Here is a 24890-nt window from a genome sequence, read left to right as displayed (position 1 = left end):
ACGTCAATTTCCTGCCCCCCCACACTGGATCATGTACTCACAGGTCACGAAGGGTTCTGCTCTCAGGTGTCACCCATCGGGCCTCACGCTCCCATTCTGCACAGCGGCTGGAGCCCCCAGCCCCCCCGCCCCATAACTGCACAAACAGCCATAGGCCGCCCGGACCGCCACGGGTGAGAAGAAAAACCGCCTTCCCAGAAGCCACGGAGAATTAATTTCCTTGCCTGGGCTCTGAGCGGGTCCTGTCGGCCCTTGAGCCAATCACTCTGGGGGCGGAGCCAAGTGATTGGGCATTGACTGGGGCATTGACTGGGGACTGGGACGGGCCCATCAGGGGGCGGGAGCGGGGGGGGGGGGGGGGGGGAGCTGGTTCGGGCAAGAAATGCAGGCACCTGGGTTCATTTCACCCCACCTGCTGGGTTCTGCGATCCAACAGCCCAACTTTCCACGTGGGGAAACTGAGGCCACAGAGCTTAGGGACGTCTTCTGAGGGGGACTGAGCTGGCACTGGGGCACCCAGTGCTGGGAACTCCAGCTGTGACCGGCCCAGGAAGAAAGGCTGGACAGCGGAGCCGGCGCTGGCGGTAGAACCACCTGAAGGCGCTTTAAAAAGCACCCGTGCTGGGGCGTGGGGGAGGGGGGGTCAGCAGCTAGCCAAGCCTCTCCAGGGGAGGCTGTCCGCAGTCACTAAGGTAGGGAAGCTGAGGCCCGGTGCACACAGCCCACACTTACCTGCCTGGGTTTCTCCAATAGCCCCTCGCTTTAACGAAGGCGTTCCCAGGGCACAGAAGGGGGAAAGCCAGTCTCACACAAGGAAAGTTGTTTTCAAGCACGTCCTAGCGCCCCCTTTCCTGGTCCCACCCCCACCCAAGAAAGAAGAGGAATCTCAAACGAGAGAGAAGCTGATTTATTCCAGTGGTGGAGGTCTTGCCACCTGAAGACTCCAGAGTCTTCCCCTTCAGGGCGAGGAAGGAGGGTCCTTCTTGTAAGCGCCCCTCAGCTCAGGGTCCCCCAGTACATACCAGCCCAGGGCCAGGCTACACAACCCCACCCCCATCTCAGGGCACCCCTCCTCCCCCAGCCAGAAAGGATGGGTGACCAGGTAGGACATGCCTAACCAGTGTGGGCCTAGGCCTCAGCTTCCACTCACAGCCCAGCTGCGGGGAGGAAGTGGCCTGGCCCAGCCACACTGGGTCCTGGGATGGGGCTGAAGGCACAGAGGAAAGGCTGGGCCTGGGGGCCTGCAGGCCCTGGGCAGGGGGGCTCAGGCACTGGCAGGCTTGGCCCCCTTCCCACCCTCCGGGGGGTCCTCAGCCTTGCTCGCCAAGCTGTAGTAGTAGGTCCGCATGCGCTGCTCCACAGTCAGGAAGTCCGGGCGGTCCTCCCACCTGTGGGGGGTGGGGCAGACCCAGGCCACTGACCACCAGCCAGAACCCAAGTCCAGCTGGAGGTGGACATGCAAGGGGCTCAGAAAATCCTGGGCATCGAGGTGGTGAAGTACTGGGTAATGAAGGGGTCTGTAAGGTGTGAGGCAGGAATTTGGGGTTGCCTGATAGGAGGGCTGCAGACACACAGGATGTTGGGTGTTAACTAGTAAAGGCTTATTAATTGAATCCACTGAGTGTTCGGCTGACAACTATTGACCTCGGGGAGCTGGGCTATTGAATGCTGGCGTACTGAGCATGTGACGTGCCCCGGGTCAGGGCATATGGGTGCACGTATGCTGTCCATGCTGGAAAGAAGGCTGAGGAACTGAGCGGTTTGGCGGTGAGTGCCGGGGACTGATGGTGCTGTGTGGAGTCCCCATCTGTGGGTGTGGGTGTACTCGGTGTTTGCTGTGGAGGCGGGTGAACCTGTTTGATAGGAAAGGCTGATCATTTGCTATTTAGTTATCATAAAGAGGGTGTCTGTTTATTGGATTGCCTGGGTGTCTGCCTATCAGCGTCACAGGTGTTGGCCAGTGGAGCAGTGGATGTTGGGGGCTAGGAATGTACAGGTGCTGGAATGAACACGTATTGCATGATCAGTGTAGGGTGACCGCTTGTTTGGATCCGTGCTGCCTGTTGTCTGATGGGAAATCGTGGTATTGACGGTATTCGGAGTTGGGATGTTCGAGTGTTAAGCTTCGACCAGACAGAGTGGGGTGTGGATATCCTGAGTGTTTGCGTACTTCAGTGGTGACCTATCTGGCTGGTGGGGGCTGACAAATTGGATGCTAGGATATCACCCCGTGCCTGAGAACCGGACCACAGTTGGGGTGACAGAGTGGTAACTTGTTTGAGCACTGGGGGACCAGCGTGCTGAATGGGGCTGGTGGGGCCTGGGGTTCAGGTGCTGGGGCACTGGGTGTCCACAGACGGGTGGGGCAGTGGAGGGTGCTGGAGAGTTGAGCACAGAGGCAGAGCACCTGCGTGTGGGAAAGGCAGCGAGGCTGCGTGGATGACACCCCGTAGTTTTGTCGGACTGAGTGCCTGGGCCCCAGGACCTCTGCCCAGGCCCAGGCCCAGGCCCAGGCCAGCCCGCCCCTCCCGCCCCGCACTCACTTGTAGGTCCAGCAGTCGCTCATAAGTGCATACATTTCAGGCGGACAGTCTGGCGGGCACTCCATCCGCTTGCCCTGCTCGATGAAGGCCATGACCTCGGGCCCCTTCATCTTCTGCTCAAGCAGAGCCAAGTGCACGCGTGAGTAACCAGGGCCCCTCCCGCCTTCGCACCCAGCCCGCCCCCCCTCCCTGCCTTCGCACTCACCCCGAACCCCTCCCATCTTAGCACCCAGCCCGCCCCCCTTCCCCCCTTTGCACCCAGCCCGCCCCCCCTCCCTGCCTTCGCACTCACCCCGCACCCCTCCCACCCCCACCTTCGCACCCAGCCCGCCCCCCTTCCCCCCTTTGCACCCAGCCCGCCCCCCCTCCCTGCCTTCGCACTCACCCCGCACCCCTCCCATCCCCGCCTTCGCACCCAGCCCGCCCCCCTTTCCCCCTTTGCACCCAGCCCGCCCCCCCTCCCTGCCTTCGCACTCACCCCGAACCCCTCCCATCTTAGCACCCAGCCCGCCCCCCTCCCTACCTTCGCACTCACCCCGAACCCCTCCCATCTTAGCACCCAGCCCGCCCCCCTCCCTGCCTTCGCACCCAGCCCGCCCCCCTTCCCCCCTTTGCACCCAGCCCCGCCCCTGCCCCTGCCCCGCCCGCCTGCCTTGTAGGGCTTCTGGCCGTAGGAGAAGGCCTCCCACATGGTGACCCCATAGCTCCAGACATCGCTGCGGCTGGAGAACTTCCGGAAGTTGATGCACTCAGGCGCGTACCACTTGAGGGGCCACTTCCCCGCCGAGCGGGCCTGGGGGGCGGGAGATGCCGCTGGCGCCGGTGTGGGGGCCCGCCCCGCACCTGTGGAGACCCCGCCCCCACCCGTGGAGACCCCGCCCCCCACCCGTGGAGACCCCGCCCCGCACCCGTGGAGACCCCGCCCCCCACCCGTGGAGACCCCGCCCCCCACCCGTGGAGACCCCGCCCCCCACGCGGGCTCACGGTGTAGTAGCTGTCGTCGGCGCCCAGCGCCTTGGAGAGGCCGAAGTCGCTGATCTTGGCGTAGTGCCGGTTCACCAGCAGGACGTTGCGGGCCGCCAGGTCTCGGTGCACAAAGTTCTTCTCCTCCAGGTACTTCATCCCCATGGACACCTGGTGCAGCAGCTCCGCCACGTTGCTCATGGGGATCTCCTCCCTGGGGCGGGAGGCCCGGTCAGCAGGTGCAGCAGCCCGAGTTCCCAGGGGGCCAAGCCCGCGCCTCTGCCCCAGCTGGGCACGTGCTCATGCTAACTGGGCACCTGTCTGTGCCAGGCAGGGGCTGGGCACACAGCGGTGAGCAACAGAGGAGCCCTGCCTCCTGCAGGCCCAGGTTGTAAATTTCACCCACATGCTAGATTCCCAAACTAATCATTTGTCTGCATCCTCCACGTTCCCTTGGGGCCCGAGGGCATCTCAAAGATGGTTAAGGACAAAGCTAAGCTACACACACACACACACTCACACACACACACACACACCAGCCCCTCCCTCTCCCCTCCCTCCCCCCAGCAGCTCCTTCCTCTCATGTGCTCCGGCCAGAAGCCTGCCCTCAGCTGCTCTTTCTCACACCCAACATCCAGCCATCAGCTCTGCCTTCAGGACCCTCCAGCACCTCCTGCTTCTCCCACCGTGGCTTCTGCACCTGGTCCAGCCTCCATCATCACTCCCTGGACCAAAACAGTCACCTCTGCCCTCGCCCTCCTGGGTCTTCCCCACAGAAGTCAGGTCCTCCTCCTCTGCTCACAGCCACACAGGGTTCCCATCTCACTCAGGGTCAAAGTTCAAGTCCTACCCGCACCCACAGGGCTCTGCAAAATATGACCCATCACCTTCTCACCCACATCACTTCCAGCCACAGGCCCCCCTCACTGTTCCTCCACGGCACCAGGCTTGGGTGCACCTCAGGGCCTTTGCACTGGCTGTGCCCTCTGCCTGAAACACTCCCTCCCCCAGCTGTGCTCGGCTGCCTCCCTGTTTGCACAAACCTCGCCTTCTCACTTCTCTCCTCCCAGCCTGACACTCCCCACCCCTTTTCCATAGTACTTATCTCCCGACATGCTCAGCACTTTATTGTATAATTATTTAAAGCCTCTCTTCTCCAACCAGAATGCAGGCAAAGATCTTTGCCTCTTTTGTCCACTGATGAATCCCAGGGGCTGTAATAGTCCCTGTCACAGAGAAATTGCCTGAACACCCGTGCAGTGACTGGATGCATGAGCCGGGCCCAACACGAGGGCGTGCTACCAGCGAGCGTGCCTGGCGGGCACCTGCCGTGGTGAGTGTGAAAGATGGTGAGAGTAAGAGCCTGAGGCTGAGGGAACACAAATGAAACTGCAATTCCTTTAGATCAGAGGTCGGCAAACTTTTTTCTGTAAATGGCCAGGTAGATAGGAATATTCTGGCCTCCGCAGGCTGCATGTGGCCTCTGCTAGGTGTTCCTGTGTTTGCTTTTCTTTTACAACCCTTTACACATGCAGAACCATGCAGGACAAAAGCAAGCAGGGGGCCCTAGCCAGTTTGGCTCAGTGGATAGAGCATCTGCCTGCGGACTGAAGGGTCCCAGGTTCGATTCTGGTCAAGGGCATGTACCTTGGTTGCGGGCACATCCCCAGTGGGGAGTGTGCAGGAGGCGGCTGATCGATGTTTCTCTCTCATCGATGTTTCTAACTCTCTATCCCTCTCCCTTCCTCTCTGTAAAAAATCAATAAAATATATTTTTTAAAAAAAGCAAGCTGTGGGCTGCAGTTTGCTGACCCCGCTGTAGGTCAGAGACAGTCCACCTAATTTCATGTGGGCCATGAACTGGGCCCAGAGAATTGGGGTGGCAGTAGTTACGGCCCTTGGAGCTAGTACTTAGCCCTCACACACAGTGCCAGCCCCGTGCTAAGCACTTTATCAATACCCATTCATCTGACCCGCACACGGGCCACTTGAGGAATTACTGTGATCAGCACTGTGGTACAGATGAGGAAACTGAGGCCCAGACAAGTTAAGAGCCTGCTCAGGGTCACAGTAGTCAGTGCCAGAGCTGGGACTCCGCAGGGAGGTCAGGTGCTGCCCTGTGGGCATGAGTGTGCGTGTCAGGGTGTGCTGGGGAGGCAGGCATGAGTGTGCGTGTTCAGGGTGTGCTGGGGGCAGGTATGAGTGCATGTCAGGATGTGCAGGGGAGGCAGGCATGAGTGTACGTGTCAGGGTGTGCTGGGGGCAGGTGTGAGTGTGCGTGTCAGGGTGTGCAGGGGGCAGGCATGAGTGTGCATGTCAGGGTGTGCGGAGGGCAACGTGTGCTGGGGGCAGGTATGAGTGTGCGTGTCAGGGTGTGCTGGGGGCAGGTATGAGTGTGCGTGTCAGGGTGTGCTGGGGGCAGGTGTGAGTGTGCGTGTCAGGGTGTGCAGGGGGCAGGCATGAGTGTGCATGTCAGGGTGTGCTGGGGGCAGGTATGAGTTTGTGAGTCAGGGTGTGCAGGGGGTAGGTATCAGTTTGCGTGTCAGGGTGTGCGGGGGGCAGGTATGAGTGTGCATGTCAGGGTGTGAGGGGGCAGGTATGAGTGCGTGTCAGGGTGTGCGGGGGGCAGGTATGAGTGTGCGTGTCAGGGTGTGAGGGGGGCAGGTATGAGTGCGTGTCAGGGTGTGAGGGGGCAGGTATGAGTGTGCGTGTCAGGGTGTGCGGGGGGCAGGTATGAGTGTGCATGTCAGGGTGTGCGGGGGGCAGGTATGAGTGTGCATGTCAGAGTGTGCAGGGGGCAGGTATGAGTGTGCGTGTCAGGGTGTGCAGGGGGCAGATATGAGTGTGCGTGTCAGGGTGTGCAGGGGGCAGGTATGAGTGTGCGTGTCAGGGTGTGCTGGGGGGCAGGTATGAGTGTGCATGTCAGGGTGGGAGGGGGCAGGTATGAGTGTGCGTGTCAGGGTGTGCTGCGCGTTGGGTGTGAGTGTGTCTATGAACATATAGAATGAGTGTGAGCCCTGGCCGGGAAGCTCAGTTGGTTTGAGCGTCATCCCAATACACCAAGGTTGCAGGTTCAATCCCCGGTCAGGATACATACAAGCGTCAGCCGATGAATGCATGAATAAGTGGAACAACTCGACTTCTCTCCCTCTCTCTCTCTCCCTCTCTCCCCCTTCTACTCTCTCTCTAAAATCAATAAATAAAAATGTAATGATGAGTGAGTGTGTACTCACAGGTGGAGCACACCCATGAGTGGACAGGACGCGCCCCAGGCCCAGCGCCCCGCAGCCCGGCTCACTTCTTCCCGATGAGGAACTTGTGCAGCGGCCCGCCGCCCGCCATCTCCATGATGAGCATCAGGGCCTCCGCCTGGCAGACGCCGATGAGCCGCACGATGTAGGGGTTGTCCAGCTGGTGCATGATCTGCGCCTCGCGCATCATCTCGTCCTTGTCGGCCTTCTCCGTGCTGTGTTTCAGCACCTTGATGGCCACGTCGATCTGCTTCCTGCCCAAGCCGAGGCACACACAAGTCAGCATGGCCCTGCTCGGCCCCTCGTGCCCCCACCTGCCTCCTTCTCCCTGGACTGGTGTAGTGGACGCTGTGGTGCCACCCAGATCTCCCTCCCGGACCCAGGCACTCATCCCCGGCTGCTGGGAGTGCGGCGGGCAGCGCACGGCCAAGTCCTCCCCGGAACTGCCCCTCCCTGCAAAGAGCAGTTCCATTCAAAGGTACACTCTCGCCTGGGCAGCCTGTATCTAATGACGGGTGGATGCAGGGGCTCAGGGGGCCCCCCTACAGCTCCCCTGGGATCAGCAACTGCAGCCCAGCCCCGCCTCCCCTGCCCACGCTGCTTCTCCCTCCCTCAGGTGCCGTCCCCAAGGGCAATGTCCTCTCCCAGGTCTGTTTTCCAGCAAACTGATGTCACATCCTGGCTCCCGCTCCGCAGGCAGGGGATGCCCCCTGCACCGGCAGCCGTACTTGCGCATGCGGTAGACGCCCTGGCGCACGGAGCCAAAGTTGCCGCAGCCAAGTTCGATGTCCGCTACGAGCAGGTTGTCGCGCTTCAGGAAGAGCTTCTTGTCCTTGAGCTCCTCGGGGTCGCTGTAGGGGCTCTCATACACGCTCGTGTCCATGGGCATGGGCCGCGGCTTCTCGGGGGACGCTAGGCGTGCTGGGCACACACAGGCACAGGCATGCACCCCCAGTCAAGAGGAGGGAGAGGGCAGGGGATGGGAGGGCAGGGAGCCTCAGTGCCCACAGGCATGTACCGTGGGCAGGGGCATGCCACCTAGAGCATGTACAGTCACGTGGGTCCCTGTGTGTGTGTGTGCGCACATGTGTGCACTCCTGATCCCATCTGTGGGTGCAATGGGAAGTCACATCCAACTGCACACCAAAGGCTTGTGCATCACTGTGCACATATAAGCATGTGTGCCCTTGTGTGTTCACACTTATGCACCCATGTACACTCCCACCCATGTCTGTATGAGTAGCCGTTAGTATGCCAGGTGGAATGTGCACACCTGTGCCTGTGTGTACACCGACATGTATGCACCTACGTCCCTGCCCGCCCACGTCTCCGTAGGAACCAGGCAGCCATGTTTACAAGAGCTCCACAGATGAGCCTCTGTGTGCACACACAACCATGTATGTTCTCTGAGCACATACATGGGGAGGCTTGCATCCACACGTCCAACACACGAGCATCGGCAGCGGGGCGTTTTAGGAGCGTGGCCTCTGGAGCCTGTCTGCCTGGGTCCAGTCTCGCCCCCCACTGCCTCCTGTGTGGCCCGGGAGAGTGCCTCCCTCCTGTCTCGTCTGTAAATTGAGAATTACTGTGACCGCCTCCCATAGTATGCCAGGAGGATCCAATGAGCTCATGTGCACAGTGAGCTCAGAGTGGAAGTGGCACACAGTAGGTGCTTAACTAATGTGTGTCTGTGCCCTGGGCATCCAGGCACAGCCCCGGGTTCTCCCCTGCACGTCCGCACACACCCACGTACGTGCACAGGTGGGCGTGATGGGTGTGCCCGTGCAGATGGCACAGTGTGTGCACAGGGCCAACCGAGCCAACTGCCAGGGGCTGGGTCAGGCCGGGCCCACATCTCCCTGAGCACACCCAGAGCCAGCCAGGGGTCTGCCACCAGCCGGCACCAAACCCATCACACCTCCGCCTCCGCCAGCTCACCTGGTTCAGGGGTGTATCCATCTGAGTTGAGGGTGTCAATCCGTCTCTGAGGCTAAAGGTCATGGGGCCACAAGGGTTAGTAGGGCCCAAGCTGAGGGCACCAGCCCCTCTCATGAGACCCATATCCTCTGAGGACTCCCAGGGACAGTAATGGGGGACCTTCTCGCCCTGGGAACAGGACCCATAGCCCCCATACCAGCTCCACCCCTGAGACCCCAACTCTGAGATGCTGGCCGACTCACATGGGTGAAGGTGGATGGGTGGGCAGGGAGGGTGGGAGCAGCGGCCCCTGAGGGAACAGAAAGGGTGGTGAGGGGCTGAGGGCCAGCGTCGCCCGCGCTCCCCCCTCACGGCCCCCCGCGGCCCCGCGCACCGGCACTGGCGCTGGCGCTGGCGTTGGGGCAGGCCTCCTTCAGACAGTAGATGAGCCCGTCGGCCTTCAGCTTCAGGTACTCCACCAGCTGCAGGGGGCGGGCGTCAGCACCAGGCTCCTTCCTCCCAGGAGCCTGAGCACCTCGCATGGCTCCCCTCACATCGGGGCGGGCGGCTCACCTGCCAGAGCGTGTCAAACTTGGTCCCCTCGGGTATGCAGTACTTGCCGGCCTTGTCCTGGCTGATGAGGTAGTGGTACACGGTTTTCCCGTAGATCAGAGACAGTGCGTACGTGCCCTGCTCTTTCCGGGGCCTCAGCCTGGCGGGGACAAGGAGAGCAGGTCACCCCTACAACCACCTGGGCCCCTGTCGTGGTGTCCCCCAAACACACCCTGTGGGCTCGGCAGCCCAGAACCTCACAGAGAAGCAGCAGGGACTGGGGGAGCCAAGACTGGTCAGAGAGCAGAGAGGGAACCACAGTGTCACAGGAGACCCCGTCATCCAAGGGCAGACATGTGACGATCCCCAAAGAAATACTGGGCCTCCCACAGCACCCACACAGCCTTGCATGGCCTGACACTCAGCCACCCACAGGGCACACTCCCTCAGACACCCACGGGGCACACTCACTCAGCCACCCGCAGGGTACACTCACTCAGCCACCCACAGGGCACACTCACTCAGCCACCCACAGGGAACACTCAGCCACCCACAGGGCACACTCCCTCAGCCACCCACAGGGCACACTCCCTCAGCCACCCACAGGGCACACTCAGCCACCCACAGGGCACACTCACTCAGCCACCCACAGGGCACACTCACTCAGCCACCCGCAGGGCACACTCACTCAGCCACCCGCAGGGCACACTCACTCAGCCACCCGCAGGGCACACTCACTCAGACACCCACAGGGCACACTCACTCAGACACCCACAGGGCACACTCACTCAGCCACCCACAGGGCACACTCACTCAGCCACCCACAGGGCACACTCACTCAGCCACCCACAGGGCACACTCACTCAGCCACCCACAGGGCACACTCACTCAGCCACCCACAGGGGACACTCACTCAGCCACCTACAGGAGACACTCACTCAGCCACCCACAGGGCACACTCAGCCACCCACAGGGGACACTCACTCAGCCACCCACAGGGAACACTCACTCAGCCACCCACAGGGCACACTCACTCAGCCACCCACAGGGCACACTCACTCAGCCACCCACAGGGCACACTCACTCAGCCTCCCACAGGGCACACTCACTCAGCCACCCACAGGGCACACTCACTCAGCCACCCACAGGGCACACTCACTCAGCCACCCTCAGGGCACACTCACTCAGCCACCCACAGGGCACACTCACTCAGCCACCCACAGGGCACACTCAGCCACCCACAGGGCACACTCCCTCGCCACAGGGGACTCTTGGCCAGCATGGGAGGCTCTCTGGCCATCTATGGTGGACACAAAGCCACTCACAGGGGACACACCGGTCTACACAGGTAGACTTAGGACCGTTCTCTCAGGGAAAGTCACGTCCACATGTAGAGCCTTTGACAAAGGGAAGCACAACCCTGTGGCTGCACCTCTGCACAGACCAGAACGAGTCACTGTGTCGTCATCACAGACCCGCCCGTCACTGTAACAGACGACCTGTGGCAGACTGTCCTCTGCTGGAAATTTGCCAAAATAAAGACATTTTGAGCCCCTCAAAGATGGTGCCTTTGTGCAGTGAGAACATGTCTACCCACACACGCCTGCACACAACTGACCACACTGTGGTTGCACGTGTGGGAGGGGTCCAGCTTCAGTCAGATTCCCGAAGGGGACCATCCAGAAGAGGTTAAGACTCACTTAACAATATACTCTTGACGGCCCTTCTCAGGGGTCTAGTTTGCTTTCACACTGAATCAAACACAACCACAGGTGCTGCAGTTACGCAGAAAGGCAGCCAGCTTGGGCAGCAAACAGCACTAGGGACAATTTACCATCTCTGTGGTGGGTGGTGGGCGTGGCCTGAGTGGTATGCATCTTTCTACCACACCCTGCATCCTGATCTCAGGCCCAGACCAGTTCCGGGCACAACCCAGGCCTCGAGACCTCCAGGCCCGTGTGAGGTTCTGTGCCTACAGCTGTGACCTTCAGCCCCTAACGCTCTACATGCTGAGAAAGCACTTAGTGACTGAGGAACCACAAGAAGAATCCCCAACCGTTTCTGCCAAAGCACACCCGCCTCTCTCTCCAGCAGGCTGGCTCACGGTAGCTGCTTCGGACCTCGGGACGTTCCCCAGCATCAGTCGCTGTCCCTCAGAATGTCACTACTCCAACTGCTTCTGCACCTCAGCTCCAGCCTCAGTCTCTCTGCTGGACCAGATCCTACCTCCTCCAGCCTCAACCTCCACGGCCAGCTGGTCCTCCGCCTCAGCCTTCCAGCCAGCGTGCCCTCCAGAGCGCCTGTCGTCATGATAGACCTGCTCGTTGTTGAAAGCCATGGGCCCTGGTTCTCCGGAGACGCCTCTTATCCCAATAGACTGGTTCACGCGAAGCCTGTCCTAACCTCTCTGTGTCAGTGCAAAAACTCCGCCAACGTTTCCTCTGGGCAATGGAATGCTTTGTCAGACGTCCTCCGTGGAAGGTTAAGGTATGAAACAAGTCAAAGCTGAGCTGGGCCCTCGCTGGAGTGGCTCGGTTGGTTTGGCATCATCCTGTGCACCAAAAGGTTGCTGGTTGGATTCCCGGTCAGGGCACATACCTGGCTTGATCCCCAGTAGGGGGGCATGCAGGAGGCAGCCAGTCAATGCTCTCAGATTGATGTTTCTATCTCTCTCTATCTCTAAAAAAAAAAAAAAAGCTGAGCTGAGCTGAGGGCTCAGAAGACCACTTGCTGCACACAATTCTTCCACCCTTACCTCCCCCAGAATCCTTTGGTACTTTCAGGAGACCGTAGGTAACCCAAGGGTGGGGGAGACTTAACACCACTGGAATAGTGCCATCACTGTCTATATACGGGAAGGAGGAAGGGAAGAGAGGGGAGGAGAGAAAAAGAAAGAAAAACCAAGACAGGAGAAAGGCAGAAACTGAGGTGATGAAAAGCGGAATTGAGATGAAACCAGGGAAGGAAACCCTAACCTGCAAACACAAAGAAAGGAGATCACATGTCATAAAGGAGAAAGCCGAGAGGAGGGGAAGAACCAGCCACACCAACAGGAGAACCGTCCCCCTCCCAGAGAGCGTGACACTGGCACCTGGGAGCATGCGCATGTATGTGAGACGTGTGACCAAACGTTGGTCATGTCTTCGTAAGCCTCCCACCTGAGATGGGAGGGCGCAGCGTCCGGATGAAGACAGGTGCCATCTGGCCAGGCACCAGCCCTCACCATGTGCTGGAAGATGGAGCTCTGGGGGCCCCAGAGGCAGCTCTGCCCTCAGGTTTGCAATCCAAAAGGGAGCAGGCCCAGCACCTCCATTCTGACCTCCTCGTTCCCATCCTATGGTGGTCTTTGCAAACTGGCTGCCTCACTCCTCTCCTGTGGGTAGTCCCTTTTCCCACAGTGACCCTGGCTTTGGCCAATAGGACATCAATAACATTACACAAGCAGAGTCTGAAAAGTGCCTGTGTATTGACACTTTCCGTCTGTGACTATTCGTGCGAGCCCCGCAACCACCACCACTGAGTAAGCCCAGGCTAGCCTGCTGGCCAGTGACAGCACTGCGGCCAGTGCCTCCCTGTCACCCAGGGGGCAGGGGGCCAAGAGCCAGACACACGAGCATGGCCATCCCAACTTATTCAGTCCCAGCCTCACAGAAAACGGCTCAGCTGACTCACAGAATTGTGACAATTTTAAAAAAGTTATAGGGGCTCTCATACACGGGGCTGGTCTTGGGCAGTTTGTTATAAGCCAGTGATGGGCAACCTTTTGAGCTTGGTGTGTCAAACTTCACCAAAAAACTTAGCATAACTCGGGTAGTGTGTCACTTTGAGGAAAAAACATTATTTCGCAAATGTTTCATCCTCAGGAGCAGCAAATGTTTCATCCTCGGCATGCGGCCGCCTCAGCGACCGTGTGTCATCAGAAATGGCTACGCGTGTCAGTGCTGACACACGTGTCATAGGTTCGCCATCACTGTTATAAGCAAAAAGTAACTGACACAAATGCAAAGTGCAGTTTCCCTGAGAAAATAGCCCTAGCTGACGTTGTTCTAAAGCCTTCCGTGCATCATCTGTAACGTGCATTCAAGAGTTCCCTCAGAAGCCTTAGGAACTTTACTGCAATTTTATCCAAAGTCTGTTAGGGTAAAAAGATTAATTTTATCGGCTGACAACAGCATCCTGTGTTGGAACCGGCATCCTGTGGGAGACCTGCAGGCAATCTGGTGCCCACGCAGAGAACGCACACGGTGGGAAAGTCCAGGGGTCCGTGGGCTGGTCCCAGGAGAGGGACAGCCCTAGGAGAGGTGCGTGAGAGCGAGGAGTCAGCCCTGCAGGGACTCGGGCCTGAGAAGGGCGGCCTGGAGAACTCACAGACATCGTGGGGGGGGGGGGGGGGGGGGGGGCGGTGAGGGCGCTGGACTTCCTGAGGGCACAGGAGAGAGGCCGGGACTCAAGGCCAGCGTGACCTCGGCTGACATCTGGATAACATCTGTATACAAAGGGACCTGTGTCCAGACCAGAGTGCAGTGCCAGCGGGCTTTCCAACACTCGGCGGGGCTATTTAAATAGCTTTAGGGCAGCGGTTCTCAGCCTTCCTAATGCCGCGACCCTTTAATACAGTTCCTCATGTTGTGGTGACCCCCAACCATAACATTATTTTCATTGCTACTTCATAACTGTAATTTTGCTACTGTTAATGAATCGTAATGTAAATATCTGTGTTTTCCGATGGTCTTAGGTCCTTTTGCTTAGGCTCTATAGCAGCAGTTCTCAACCTGTGGGTCACGACCTACAGGTTGAGAACCGCTAGCAGGGTCGCCTAAGACCATCGGAAAACACAGATATTTACATTATGATTCATTAACAGTAGCAAAATTACAGTTATGAAGTAGCAATGAAAATAATGTTATGGTTGGGGGTCACCACAACATGAGGAACTGTATTAAAGGGTCGCGGCCTTAGGAAGGTTGAGAACCGCTGCTTTAGAGCTTCTTTCACAATAACAAATACAGCCGCATGGCTCAGCGGTAACCCAGGCATGGGCAGACACACACATTCACGCACGTGCAGTAAGAGCCACCATTCGGTGCACTTTCAGTACCTGCCAGATACTATCCTACTACTTCACACATATTCACTCATGGGATCCTCAGACCCTTGGGGAGGCACTGCTCTCCTCCTTCCCTTACTCCTGCTCCAGCCCTCACTTCCTTCCAAGCACACCGGCTCCTTCCTGTTTTGTGAACTTGCCCAGAACCCACCTCCTAGACAACGCACACCGTTCTAGTTATCTGGTCAACGGCAAAAAGCGAGCACTTAAAGGTCTTCAGCTCCGATCTTTGTTCATTTCCTATTGCTGCAATTTCATATTTCTTCTTGTTGGATGAGTAAACCGGATGATGGTAGAGAAGGTAGCCAGCACTTTTACTCAGCGCCCCCAGCCCCCACCCCGCTCAGCCTCGGGAGTGGACGAATTCTCAGCTGGTGGACCAGCTGCTTTTGTTTCTCTGCCATCTTGTGGTTTAGGCTTTCTGCGCGTGGGTAATTGAAGCTGCGGCGGTACCGACGTTGAGGTGGCTGCTGGCCTTGGGTCTCCTCTTTGATTTTCCTTATCGTCTTCACTGCCGTCCTCTCCAGGCTGCCTTTGAGGAGGAGGGCCCTGCAGCAGCGTGTCCATAGCCCCGCACACGTTCTCACTGTCTGCCTCGTTCTCCGGCACCTCCCTGCGCAGGAGGGCTGGAATGCTGTGGGCCAGGCCCACAGGGGCTCCGCACGCGGTAAGGTGGGGCCGGCGCTATGAGGCCTTGTTCGATCCCTCATTCCTTCTCCCTCTCACCATTCTGGGAATCCTGCTGCTCATTGGGGGGAGGACCCTGCCGCACAGCGACTGCCTTGCACTGGAACGCCACCTGGGCTGTGACATTAGCTGCCTCTGCACTTGCTCTCCTTCAACAGCATCACACGCCACAGCCTCTCCATCTCCTACACTGCGAAGGGACTTCCTGGGCTGCTTCTTCTTTATGGAAGTCTGGTGGACAGACACCTCTGCCTTGGTGTCGCTCTTGTCGATGAAACCATATCCATTTCTTACACCGAACCATGTTACTGGTTCCAAAACCTCCGGTGCATGACCTTCTTGTCCCCGCCACAGGCACCACTGATGGGAGGCGGCCGGGCCTCCACTCCCTACACCGCTGGGCTTGGTGCCGAGCTTGGTGTGGGCATGCTGAGGTGGGGGCGGTGGGCAGCTGCTGGGTCTCGGCCTCGCTGTTCCTGGTTGTGGTGATGGTGGTGGTGAGGGTGATGATGATGGTGATGGTGATGGTGGTGGTGGTGGTGGTGGTGATGGTGGTGGTGGTGATGGTGGTGGTGGTGATGGTGGTGATGATGGTGGTGGTGGTGGTGGTGGTGGTGGTGGTGGTGATGGTGATGGTGACTGGGGCTGGCTGCACAGCTGCAGCTCCTCCGGGGTGTGATGGTAGCTAGGCTGTGGCAGGGCTGCTTGGGGCTCTCTGAGGGCCCACTCTCGGTCCCGCTACAGCATCCCTGGTCTTTGTACTCGCATTTCCACCTGCCAGGATCCCTTCTCCCCGAGAGCTGCCAGCTCACTGCTCACCTCCTGGGCCTTCGCTCAGAAGCCACGCACAGCGAAGGCCTTTCCTGGCCCCTGATCTCACCTCCACCTGTACAGCCCCACGGCGCCTCCTGACACACTTCGCATTTATTGGCTCTTTTTGTCTCCCTGCTGCACAAGGACAGGAACCTGTCTGCTTTGTTCACTGCCACGTCCCCAGTGCCTGGCACATGGAGGTGTTCAGTCACTGTGTGCTGAGTGAAGGAGGAACTCGGCCTGCTGGCCGCACGTCCCAGCTGGCAGGTAGCAGACTCTGGATCCCGCCCAGGCGGTCCGGCTGCGGGGCCTGAGCACCCCGCTCCTCCCCGCAGAAGGCCCGCCACACGCTGAGCCGCCCAGCCCAGGCCCACCTACAGGAACTTGCCGTCGGTCTGCGAGCTCGCGTAGAGTTTGCGCTCGGCCTCCTCGCGGGTCAGGTTGCTGTGGTACCAGGGCATCCGCTCGTGAGCCGTGGTGGCGATGAGCTTCTCCACCTGGGGCGCCTGGCTGAGGATGGCCTGCTCCAGGGCCTCGCCCTGGGGAACCGAGGGTCAAGGGCACTTGTAAGTGACGGCAATGTGCGGCCAGGAACCCCGTTTCCATCTCCTCCACCCTCCCCCATCAGATCCCTCCCTAACCCCAGGCGCACCGGGTGAGCACAGCCCCACTCCCCATCCTCTGTCCTGTCCCCGCCCCCCCAGGGCCGAGCCCCTAGTCTTCTCCAGCTGAAGTCGGACACTGGTAGTGGATCAAAGACCACCGCCCATTGCCTACCCTACCCAGGGCGGGGCTCCCACCCTCCTCTCAGCTCCGCCCAAGCCTCGCCCGGTCCCGGTCCGGAGCTACCCCCACCTTCCTTCCCGCAGTTCCGGCCCGCCTCGGAGGCCCACTCCCAGCGGGGCCCAACCCTCCAGCTTCCAAACCTGACGCATCGCTGCAAACCGCGGGCTGGCGAAGGGGACCCCTCTCCCCCACTCCGAGCCCTCCCCGGCCCCCAGGCGCGGCCCGCTCTCACCTCCAGCTTCCACGTCTGGCGCACGTAGTCGCGCACCATGGCGTCCCGCAGGCAGTCGAAGACCCCGGGCTGCGGCTCCAGCCCCGACGGCCGGTTGCACGGTTTGCGCAGGTTGCAGGGCAGCCCGTCGGGGTCGCGCGAGTAGAACTCGCAGAGCTCGGCGGGGCCGCAGTGCGCCTTCCCGCCCGCGATGGCGTAGGTGCCGTTGAGCTGGCGCTCGATGGAGAAGTGGTGGAAGCGCACGTCGTGCACCAGCGAGAGCACGTAGCCGCCCAGCGAGCGCAGGCACTGGCGCAGCAGGAAGAGGCCGTCGGCCATGCCCGCCAGCTTCAGGTGCTCCTCGGCCTCTGCGCGCGAGATGCTGCCGTAGAAGAAGGGCAGGTGCGCAGCGGGGTCCGGCATCGCCGCCGCTGCCCGCGCGAACTGCGCGCCCTAGCGCCTCGCCTGTCCCTGCGGGTGCAAGCCAGATCGGGCACGTCAGGGCCTCGGCTCTGCTTCCTGAGCTCCGTCCTCGGGCCCGGATACAGTGGGAGAGAGGTCACCTGGAGGGGCATCCGTGCCCGTCGCGTGGAGCCCATTTTGGGCCAAAATCAACTTGGAGAGGAGCCCCCGCCTGCTGGGCCCACATCAGGGAGTCCCAAATCCGCCTCTGACTTTTTAGAGACCTTGTGCGGAGAGCCAGACACCCGCACTGGTTCACACACACCTGGAACCATTCCTTCATCCCCAAACACATGTTGAGTTGCTGTTGTGCGTCAGGCGGTGCGGGAGACAGGGATGAAAAGACAGACGTGGCCCTGCCGTCCTGCAGATAGCAGTCTGCAGGGGAGGGATGCAATAAACAGGACAGGGCAGCAGAATAACGGCACAGCAGGTCAGTGTTATAGAGGAAACAGTGCTGTTAGTAGGGGGAGAAGCCACTGCTGCCGGAAACAAATCAGTTTCACTAAAAGAGATGTTGACAGGAAGCCAGGAAGGCTGGTCAACAACCTTAATTGCTCTAACCACTCACCCTTTAGTTGAGACATTGTTAGCTGAAGCAGCCTCCACCTTTGTTTGTCCCATGTAAATTTCTGTTATATCCTGCCTAAGGTGTTTTCCCCAAAGCCTCAATAAAAGGGATAGCAGGGCCAGAGCAGAGAGTAGTTCTCCCACTAGAGTTGGACTACCGCCTGGCCCCCCATTTCGCCAAATTGAATTTCTTCAAATCTCCTTTCATTTGTGTGCGGCCCTTCTCCAGAACTCGAACCCTGAACCGGAACCCTGGACCACGCGGGACGTGGAAAGGGATTCCTACACACTGCTGCTGGGATGGCCTCCGTCTGAGAGGCAGCGTCTGAGCTGAGAGCGGAGGGATGCGGAGCTAACTTCCCCTGAGGCTGAGGAGAGCAGGCAGGCAGAGGGAACAGCACGTGCAGAGGCCCTGAAGCCCAGCAAGGTTTGCTCATCAAAGGAACCTTAATGAGCCCTCCTCCCCTTTGCCACCCACTCCGGGCGGGCAGCACCAGGCATTCCTCCTTTGCTCTGTCCCCTCTGCCTTCCTGGACAAGTTTCTAGAATGCATACATTAACCTGAATACCCACCAGTCAGGGGTCGGTTCAACATGTCAGGGTTTAACTCCGATGTAAACTTCCATAGAGCCACTAAACAAAATGAGGTGTGTGTTGGGAAGTATGATCGTATATGGGGAGAAGGAATGCAGGCTATTTAGATAAATAGGTACCTGGTTTGGCAAATAACCTAAAATGATCTACCTTCAACTTTCTGGGGTAATGATGCTGGACACTGGATTCCACGGGATTCTTAAACTCTGAGAATGTACACTTAAGATTTGTTCATTTCATTGTATTTGGACCCCTCAGTAAAAAAGAACCATAAAATATTAGACCCTAGTTAATGATCTGTGTGCAGAAATGTTTAGGGGGTACTGATGACTGCAGTTTACTTAAAGGCCATCCAAACAATGGCACGGCTGACGGATGGCCGGGTGGATGGGCACCGTCTGGTTATTCACAGTGGGTCTGTAGTCCGTGCAACCTCGGCGTTAGCAGGGACTGAACCGCTGCTGCAGAGGACATGCAGGGGCAGGTTCCTTCGAGCCGCTGGTCACATTTCCATGAACCGAACAGTACATAACCTTGCAAGACACCTTCTGTTGCTGATTCATTAATATTGAACGCCCAGCCAATAGCACTATAAGCTCATCTAACTCGCACTTTTTCCATAGGGAGCCTCACAGCCGTCTTGCACCTGGGAACACTAGACAGCATTTGGGGGCCAGTTAAACAGCGAAATCACCCACAAACAACACAAAAATGAGGCACCAAATAGATTGTAAGGACTTGCTTCCGGTGTGACAGCTAAAAAGGAAGGCAGAGTGTACCTGCTCCCCGCCAGCGGGAATGCGCTGATAATGTTGAAAAAATGATCTCCCAGCGCAGTTTCTGCTCATTTCTCACTCAGGCGGGCCCAGCAGGGCCACCAGCATAGGCTGTGCTCAGGGGCGGGGCCTTGGTGCCTTTCTTAGTGGAGCCAGTGTATGCAGGGCGCAAAGAAAGCCCTTGTGGACTGAGAAAGGCTGCCTCCCCCTGGGGGCCCAGGGACATGTAAGGGTGGGCACTGGGTCCGAGAGGAAGATCAGCCAGTCCTCACGTAACGTCATCGACGGGTTCTTGGAAACTGCACTTTAAGTGAAATGATGTATGAGGACCCAATTGTACCACAGGTTAATTGATATAAACAGGAGCTCATATGGTGTATTTATGGTTACAAAAACACCACCAAACTTCTAAATAAAGACCCAAAACTCTTCTAGTATTAAACGTTGTCCCTGGCCAGGTAGGTCCATGGTTAGACTAGAGCAGGCGTCCTCAAACTACGGCCCGCGGGCCACATGCGGGTGTTTTTGCCGTTTTGTTTTTTTACTTCAAAATAAGATATGTGCAGTGTGCATAGGAATTTGTTCATAGTTTTTTTAAAACTATAGTCCGGCCCTCCAACGGTCTGAGGGACAGTGAACTGGCCCCCTGTTTAAAAAGTTTGAGGACCCCTGGACTAGAGTATCATCCCGATTCACCAAGGTTGTGGGCTCAACCCCCAGTCAAGGCACATACAAGAAACAACCAATTAATGCATCTCTCTCTCTCTCTCTCTCTCTCTCTCAAATCAATAAATAAAAGTTAAAACACATTGAAATAAATGGGAGCCAGACATACATTTAAGAGAGGTGAGTGAAACCGAGTATGAGAGTTCTTTTCCAACCTGCTGATTCCAGGTCAGGGTCCTGGTACTCAGAGCCCACATGGCAGCTCAGGCGCCAGGGACCCAGCCTGGACGGGGCGCCCTTTCCTCCCAGGTCACTCACACACACACTCGCTCAGACTGGGACAGGCTGATTCCTCTCATGTGCTCATCGGGGATGTGGAAGGAAACCGGGGTCCCTGGAGAAAACCCATACAGACAGCTTTGAATGGAATCACACAGTTGCAGTTTGGGGGCCTGGCTCCCTCACTCGGCGGGGGGCCTGTGAGGCTCATTCCTGGTGCTGGGTGTGTCAGCATTCCGTTCGGTTGGATTGCTGAGTGGTATCCCAGTGCAGAGATGCCCCACTGTTTAACTGCTCACTTGCCGAGAACATGCGCGTGGCTTCTGATTTAGGCAATCGTGAGCAGACGGCGCTCAGGTTCCTGCACAGGTGCCGTGTGGATGCACGTTTCCATTTCCCCAGGGGAGCCCCGGAGCTCTGCTGGCTCCCGCTAAACCCTCTGGTGGAAGGGTGACTGTGTCTGCAGGCCCTGATTCATCGCCCCTCCAACCTGGCCCTCCCAACCCTGGTGTCAGAACAACCTGGTTAGAAAGTCAATTCTGGCCCCTCCTCCAGTCGCCCTGACCCAGGCCTCTCCTGAAATGACTCCCATTTCAGTAGGGCAGATCCTCAAATAACATGGTTTTTCGTTCAACGTTGTTTCATTATAATATTGAAAAAATACATAGAAAAAAAATTTTGATTCTCAGCCCAGCTGTCTGTCTGGGTTTTCTCCAGGGACTCCGGTTTCCTTGCACATCCCAGACGAGCACATCCTGGCTCCCTTGGGCTCTCAATGCCTCTCTGGCTTGCTGCCTCCCTCTCTGATGGTTTCTCCTTTCTCCCCTTCCCCAGCCCTGGTCCCCTTACTTGGGCCATCTTGTCTGTGGCCAACCACGCGGCCACACACACCTGCCCAGGCCAGATCTCTCTGCTGAGCTGGTTGTGCTGCCGTCACCTCCTTCGCTCTCTACCTGCTGTTTCTATTAATAAAACTGAGATCCACGTCTAACTCACGTGGTGCCTGTGGTTGGCTGAACCCCACCGTCTGTTTCCCACACGCACCGAGCAAGTTGCTTTTAGGCGATGCCTTCCCGAGGCCTCCCTTGCTCAAGAACCGGCAGTGGCTCCCTCCTGCCTACTTCACTGACTCTCACGAAGCTCCTCAGCCCACCCTCTGCTCCGGCCGGGCTGCGCTGGTAGCCTTCCTTCAAGTTCACTCCATACTCGTACCTGTGCCGTGCCCTCTGCTGGGCCCCCGCCCCCCTCCTGTCCACTTCCCAGCCCAGCCAGCCCCGCCTCACGGACTCCTACAGCTGCTCCCACAGAGTCAGGGACACAGGACAAGGCAGCCGGGTGGGGGCTGTCCGGGACGGTGAGGAGGGTGGGAGAGTGATCTTGTCTCTGGGCAGGAAGCTGTGGTAGGAAACTGTCGGCAACACAGTTGAGAAGCTCCTCCCTGAGCGCAGCGGCCGCAGGTGCAGCCTGGGTGGCCAAAGGGGGGTCCTGCAGAAGCCGGGGTGCAGAGAGGCTGGCCTGGGGGGCTCCGTCAGGGCCATGAGCCATGATTGGCCACCTTGGACCCTGGGCCAACGTGTCCCAGAGACAGGAGTGTTCTGTTTCATCCCAACTTCCAGTCACTGCCAAGAGCAACACCAGCTTCCGGCGCCGGGCCAGCCCGCAGCCTCCCGTGTGCCCTGTTCTCGGGCAGCGGGACCAGATGCTTCTGTCCTGAGCCGTGTCCCGCAGACTCCGTGGCTTTCACGGGAGGACCCACCAGGACTCTCCCCTCCCTAGTCCTGCCTGGGCTGGCCCCAGCCTGCCTCCCCTTGAGCATGTGAGCTCCTTGGGGGTTCTGAGGCCTAACTGCCTCCCCAGAGTGCACAGCTCCACCGAGACCAGGGACACCCGCCAGGCCGTGAGATGAGGAGGAAACCTTTGATCCGTGGCAGGCAGATCTGCCTGAAGTTCCTCCACTCCAGCCTCCTTGAGGTAAAGGCAGGGTCAGTTATATCTGCTCCAGGGAGACCCGACCCCCACACAAACTGCAAAGGAGAAAGGGTCAGATCCATTCTGAAAAGCATATTAGCACATTAAAGGCTCCCATGCAGCCACTATGGGAAACAGTACGGAGTTTCCTCAGAAAATTAAAACTAGAACTACGTATGACCCAGCAATTCCACTTCCGGGCTTTTATTTGAAGAAAACAAAAACACTAATTTGAAAAGATATCTGCACCCCCAATTCATTGCAGCGTTATTTACAACAGCCAAGATATGGAAGCAACCTGGGCGTCCATCGGTAGATGGTAAATGGATAAAGAAGATGCCATACGTATATGCAACGGGATATTACTCAGCCATTTGCAACCACACAGGGTCTTGGAGAGCATTCTGCGAAGGGAAATGTCAGGCTCAGGAAGACGAACGCTGTGCGACGGCCCTAACTGCGGACACAAAGCCAACAAACAAGGGAGGCTGGAGGCCCGGCACGAGGCCCTTTGGCTTTGGTTAGTCCCACAGCCGCGCGGCGGGCCCTCCGGGTCTGTGCTCCGCACCAGGTCTGAGCACCACAACCCCATCTGAGGCCGTCACGGGCCCAGCGGGGAGACGGGCTGCAGAGGGAATCAGGCACCGGGACCTGCCGGGATGGGGTGGGTGGCCCCGCCGGGCCTGCAGACTCCACGCGGCACCCTCAGCCAGACACTGAAGGGTCCCCACCCCGATGAAGTGGGGCCCAGCCCCTGCCTGCCCACGCTCCTCTCACGCTGCCCGAGACCCCAAGTCCCCCCTGAAGCCCCTCTTTGCTCCTTTGTCCACAGGCCATGGTGGGGCCCCTGTGCCCACCACAGAGGCAGCACGGCATTTGTCAGTCAACAAACTGCCACCTGGGTCACGCGTCACAAGGACAGCTATCAGCCTGGCGCCGTGGGTGGCAGTGGGCTCCCTTGGAGCTTTTTCCTGACACCAGGCATCCGAGTTGCATCACGGGATCCTGGACCGACTGCGCAGTAGCAGGTGTGGTCCTGAGCAGGGAGCGAAGCTCACCAGACCCCACCTGGAAAAGGGGGCCACCAAGGGACGGGGGACTCCAGGAGAGCAGGCTCACCACCCGCCGGGATTCCACTCACTCAGAGTCAAAGCCAAACCCTCATGGTGGCCCACGATGGCACAATCTGCCCCATCACCTCCGCGGGCTCACTCGCTCCCACAGGCCACGCGGGCCTCTCAGGTCCCTTGTGTGGTCACCTGAACAAAGCAGGTGTGGCCCCGCCTCAGGGCCGTGGCCCTGCCTGCTCCCTCAGCTGCACACCCAGTGTCCCTCCGTTCCCTGGGTCTCTGCCTGAATATCACCCCTCCTCTGGAGGCCTCCCCCGAGCTCCCTCTCCAAAATCGCTCTCCCCTCTGTCTCTCCCTGACCCAGCTTCTTGCTCTTCACCCCGGAAATGGGATACAGGTATCAACTTGCTGACATGTGACCTTTGCCATATGTCAACATATGTGTGGCACATCTTATGCTGTGGTCGGATGGAAGCTGTGAGAGTGGAAACTCCTTGTTCCGCCACCCGCACCAGCAAGGAACAGAGTATGTGCCGACAAATATCTCGTTGCAGAGCCATTGATGCCGCGCGCCTGAAAGGCACGCAGCCCGTGATGGGCGCGGACACCGCTGCGGGCCCGGGGACCGGGCAGCCTGGCAGGGCTGGGGGCTGAGGGGCTTCCGGAGGAGAGAGGAGGGAACGTGGGTCTGGAGGCTTCCTCCACTAACCCGGGATCCTGTACAGGCCGTTTCCTCGCCCGGAACAGCGCCCACAGCCTTCTCCCGGCCCGGGCAGCAGGTCCCCTCCGCGGTCCCTCCTCCCGAGTGCTCCTCCCAGGGCTGCGGGCACCTCCTCTGCCCTCCCCCAGGGCCCTGGGCGGCGGTGCTGGCAGGACGAGGCAGAGGCTGAAGGAGGCCACTCACCTGGACACGGCAGCGGGCAGGGCCGGGCCGGCAGGGACTGGCACCTGAAGGTCTCCCCCAGCAGCGGGCTTCTCGGAAACCCAGCCTGCTTCCTGGATGCACAGGCAGGAAAGGGGGCTGTGTTTGAAGCCTGCGTGTACGTCACAAGTGCCACGTTCATAGGCCACGTGCTCCTGGGAGGGCAGAGGGCATTTCCGGGGCCACCAGTGCCCCCTCCTCAACCCCAGCAGGAGGTGCAGACCTACTTAGGAGGTTTCTCCTCTCTGTGCCTCTAACCTGGTGATGGCCGCGAGAGACCACTGCCTGCTCCCGTCTCCCCAGGCTGAGCTCCCCAGCAGCGCCCACAGCGGGCTTGCTTTCCGCTGCAGCCCCCGCTTCCTCCCAGTAAACGTTTGTCACACGGGCAACAACAGCAGCCGCTGGGCCAGGGACTCACTGTCCTCTTAGGAGCGCTATCCGTTCAATCCATCCTCTCCTTAACCGCATTCCCTGGGAACTGCCATTCCCGTTCCTCAGCCAAAGAAACCCAGACTCAGGGGGTCAGTGTCGTGCTCAGAACCATGCAGTCCGCAGCGGCAGCCGGTTTGAACCCGGCCTCACTAGCAGCCAGCATTCACCCCTCTAGTGACCGCCCATTAGGGTGGCAGCATCCTCGGCGCCGAGCTGGGTGCCCAGGGGCTGCCACGTCCCATAGACCTCGGGCTGCCCGGGTGACTGCAGGGCCCAGGCGGGGGGAGGTGGGGGGGGGCGGCGCTAAGCGGGGCAGGGCCA

The 24890-nt window shown here is 59.0% G+C and overlaps 1 protein-coding gene and 1 pseudogene across 1 annotated transcript; both read right to left on the bottom strand.

Moving 5' to 3' along the window:
* Positions 1 to 1057: 1057 nt before the first annotated feature.
* LOC103299676 (tyrosine-protein kinase ZAP-70) lies at positions 1058 to 24165 on the bottom strand. Its single transcript, XM_054728099.1, has 13 exons — positions 24120 to 24165; positions 16852 to 17301; positions 16212 to 16372; positions 9248 to 9386; positions 9069 to 9156; positions 8938 to 8984; positions 8696 to 8747; positions 7486 to 7678; positions 6805 to 7011; positions 3528 to 3720; positions 3196 to 3336; positions 2544 to 2656; positions 1058 to 1388 (listed from the first exon to the last, which is right to left on the bottom strand). Exons 2-13 carry the CDS (start codon positions 17251 to 17253, stop codon positions 1265 to 1267), a joined length of 1860 nt encoding a protein of 619 aa, XP_054584074.1. The 5' UTR covers positions 17254 to 17301; positions 24120 to 24165; the 3' UTR covers positions 1058 to 1264.
* LOC114228059 (Y-box-binding protein 1-like) lies at positions 14652 to 15788 on the bottom strand (annotated as a pseudogene).
* Positions 24166 to 24890: the final 725 nt, after the last annotated feature.

Source organism: Eptesicus fuscus, chromosome 16 (genome assembly GCF_027574615.1).
Source record: "Eptesicus fuscus isolate TK198812 chromosome 16, DD_ASM_mEF_20220401, whole genome shotgun sequence".
NCBI classification, from domain to species: Eukaryota; Metazoa; Chordata; class Mammalia; order Chiroptera; family Vespertilionidae; genus Eptesicus; species Eptesicus fuscus.
The sequence above is the reverse complement of the archived record's forward strand: the minus strand, read 5'-3'. Positions and strand labels throughout refer to the sequence as shown.

Bases quoted from the DNA above. Each gene is read 5' to 3' on its own strand.
- LOC103299676 (XM_054728099.1), bottom strand. From the start codon at position 17,253: ATGCCGGACCCCGCTGCGCACCTGCCCTTCTTCTACGGCAGCATCTCG. The intron at 3,721-6,804 runs GTGAGCCGGGCT...CTCCCGCCCCAG, and splicing joins AAGTTCCTCATCGGGAAGAA to GGAGGAGATCCCCATGAGCA. The intron at 3,337-3,527 runs GTGAGCCCGCGT...CCCGCCCCCCAG, and splicing joins CCGACGACAGCTACTACACC to GCCCGCTCGGCGGGGAAGTG.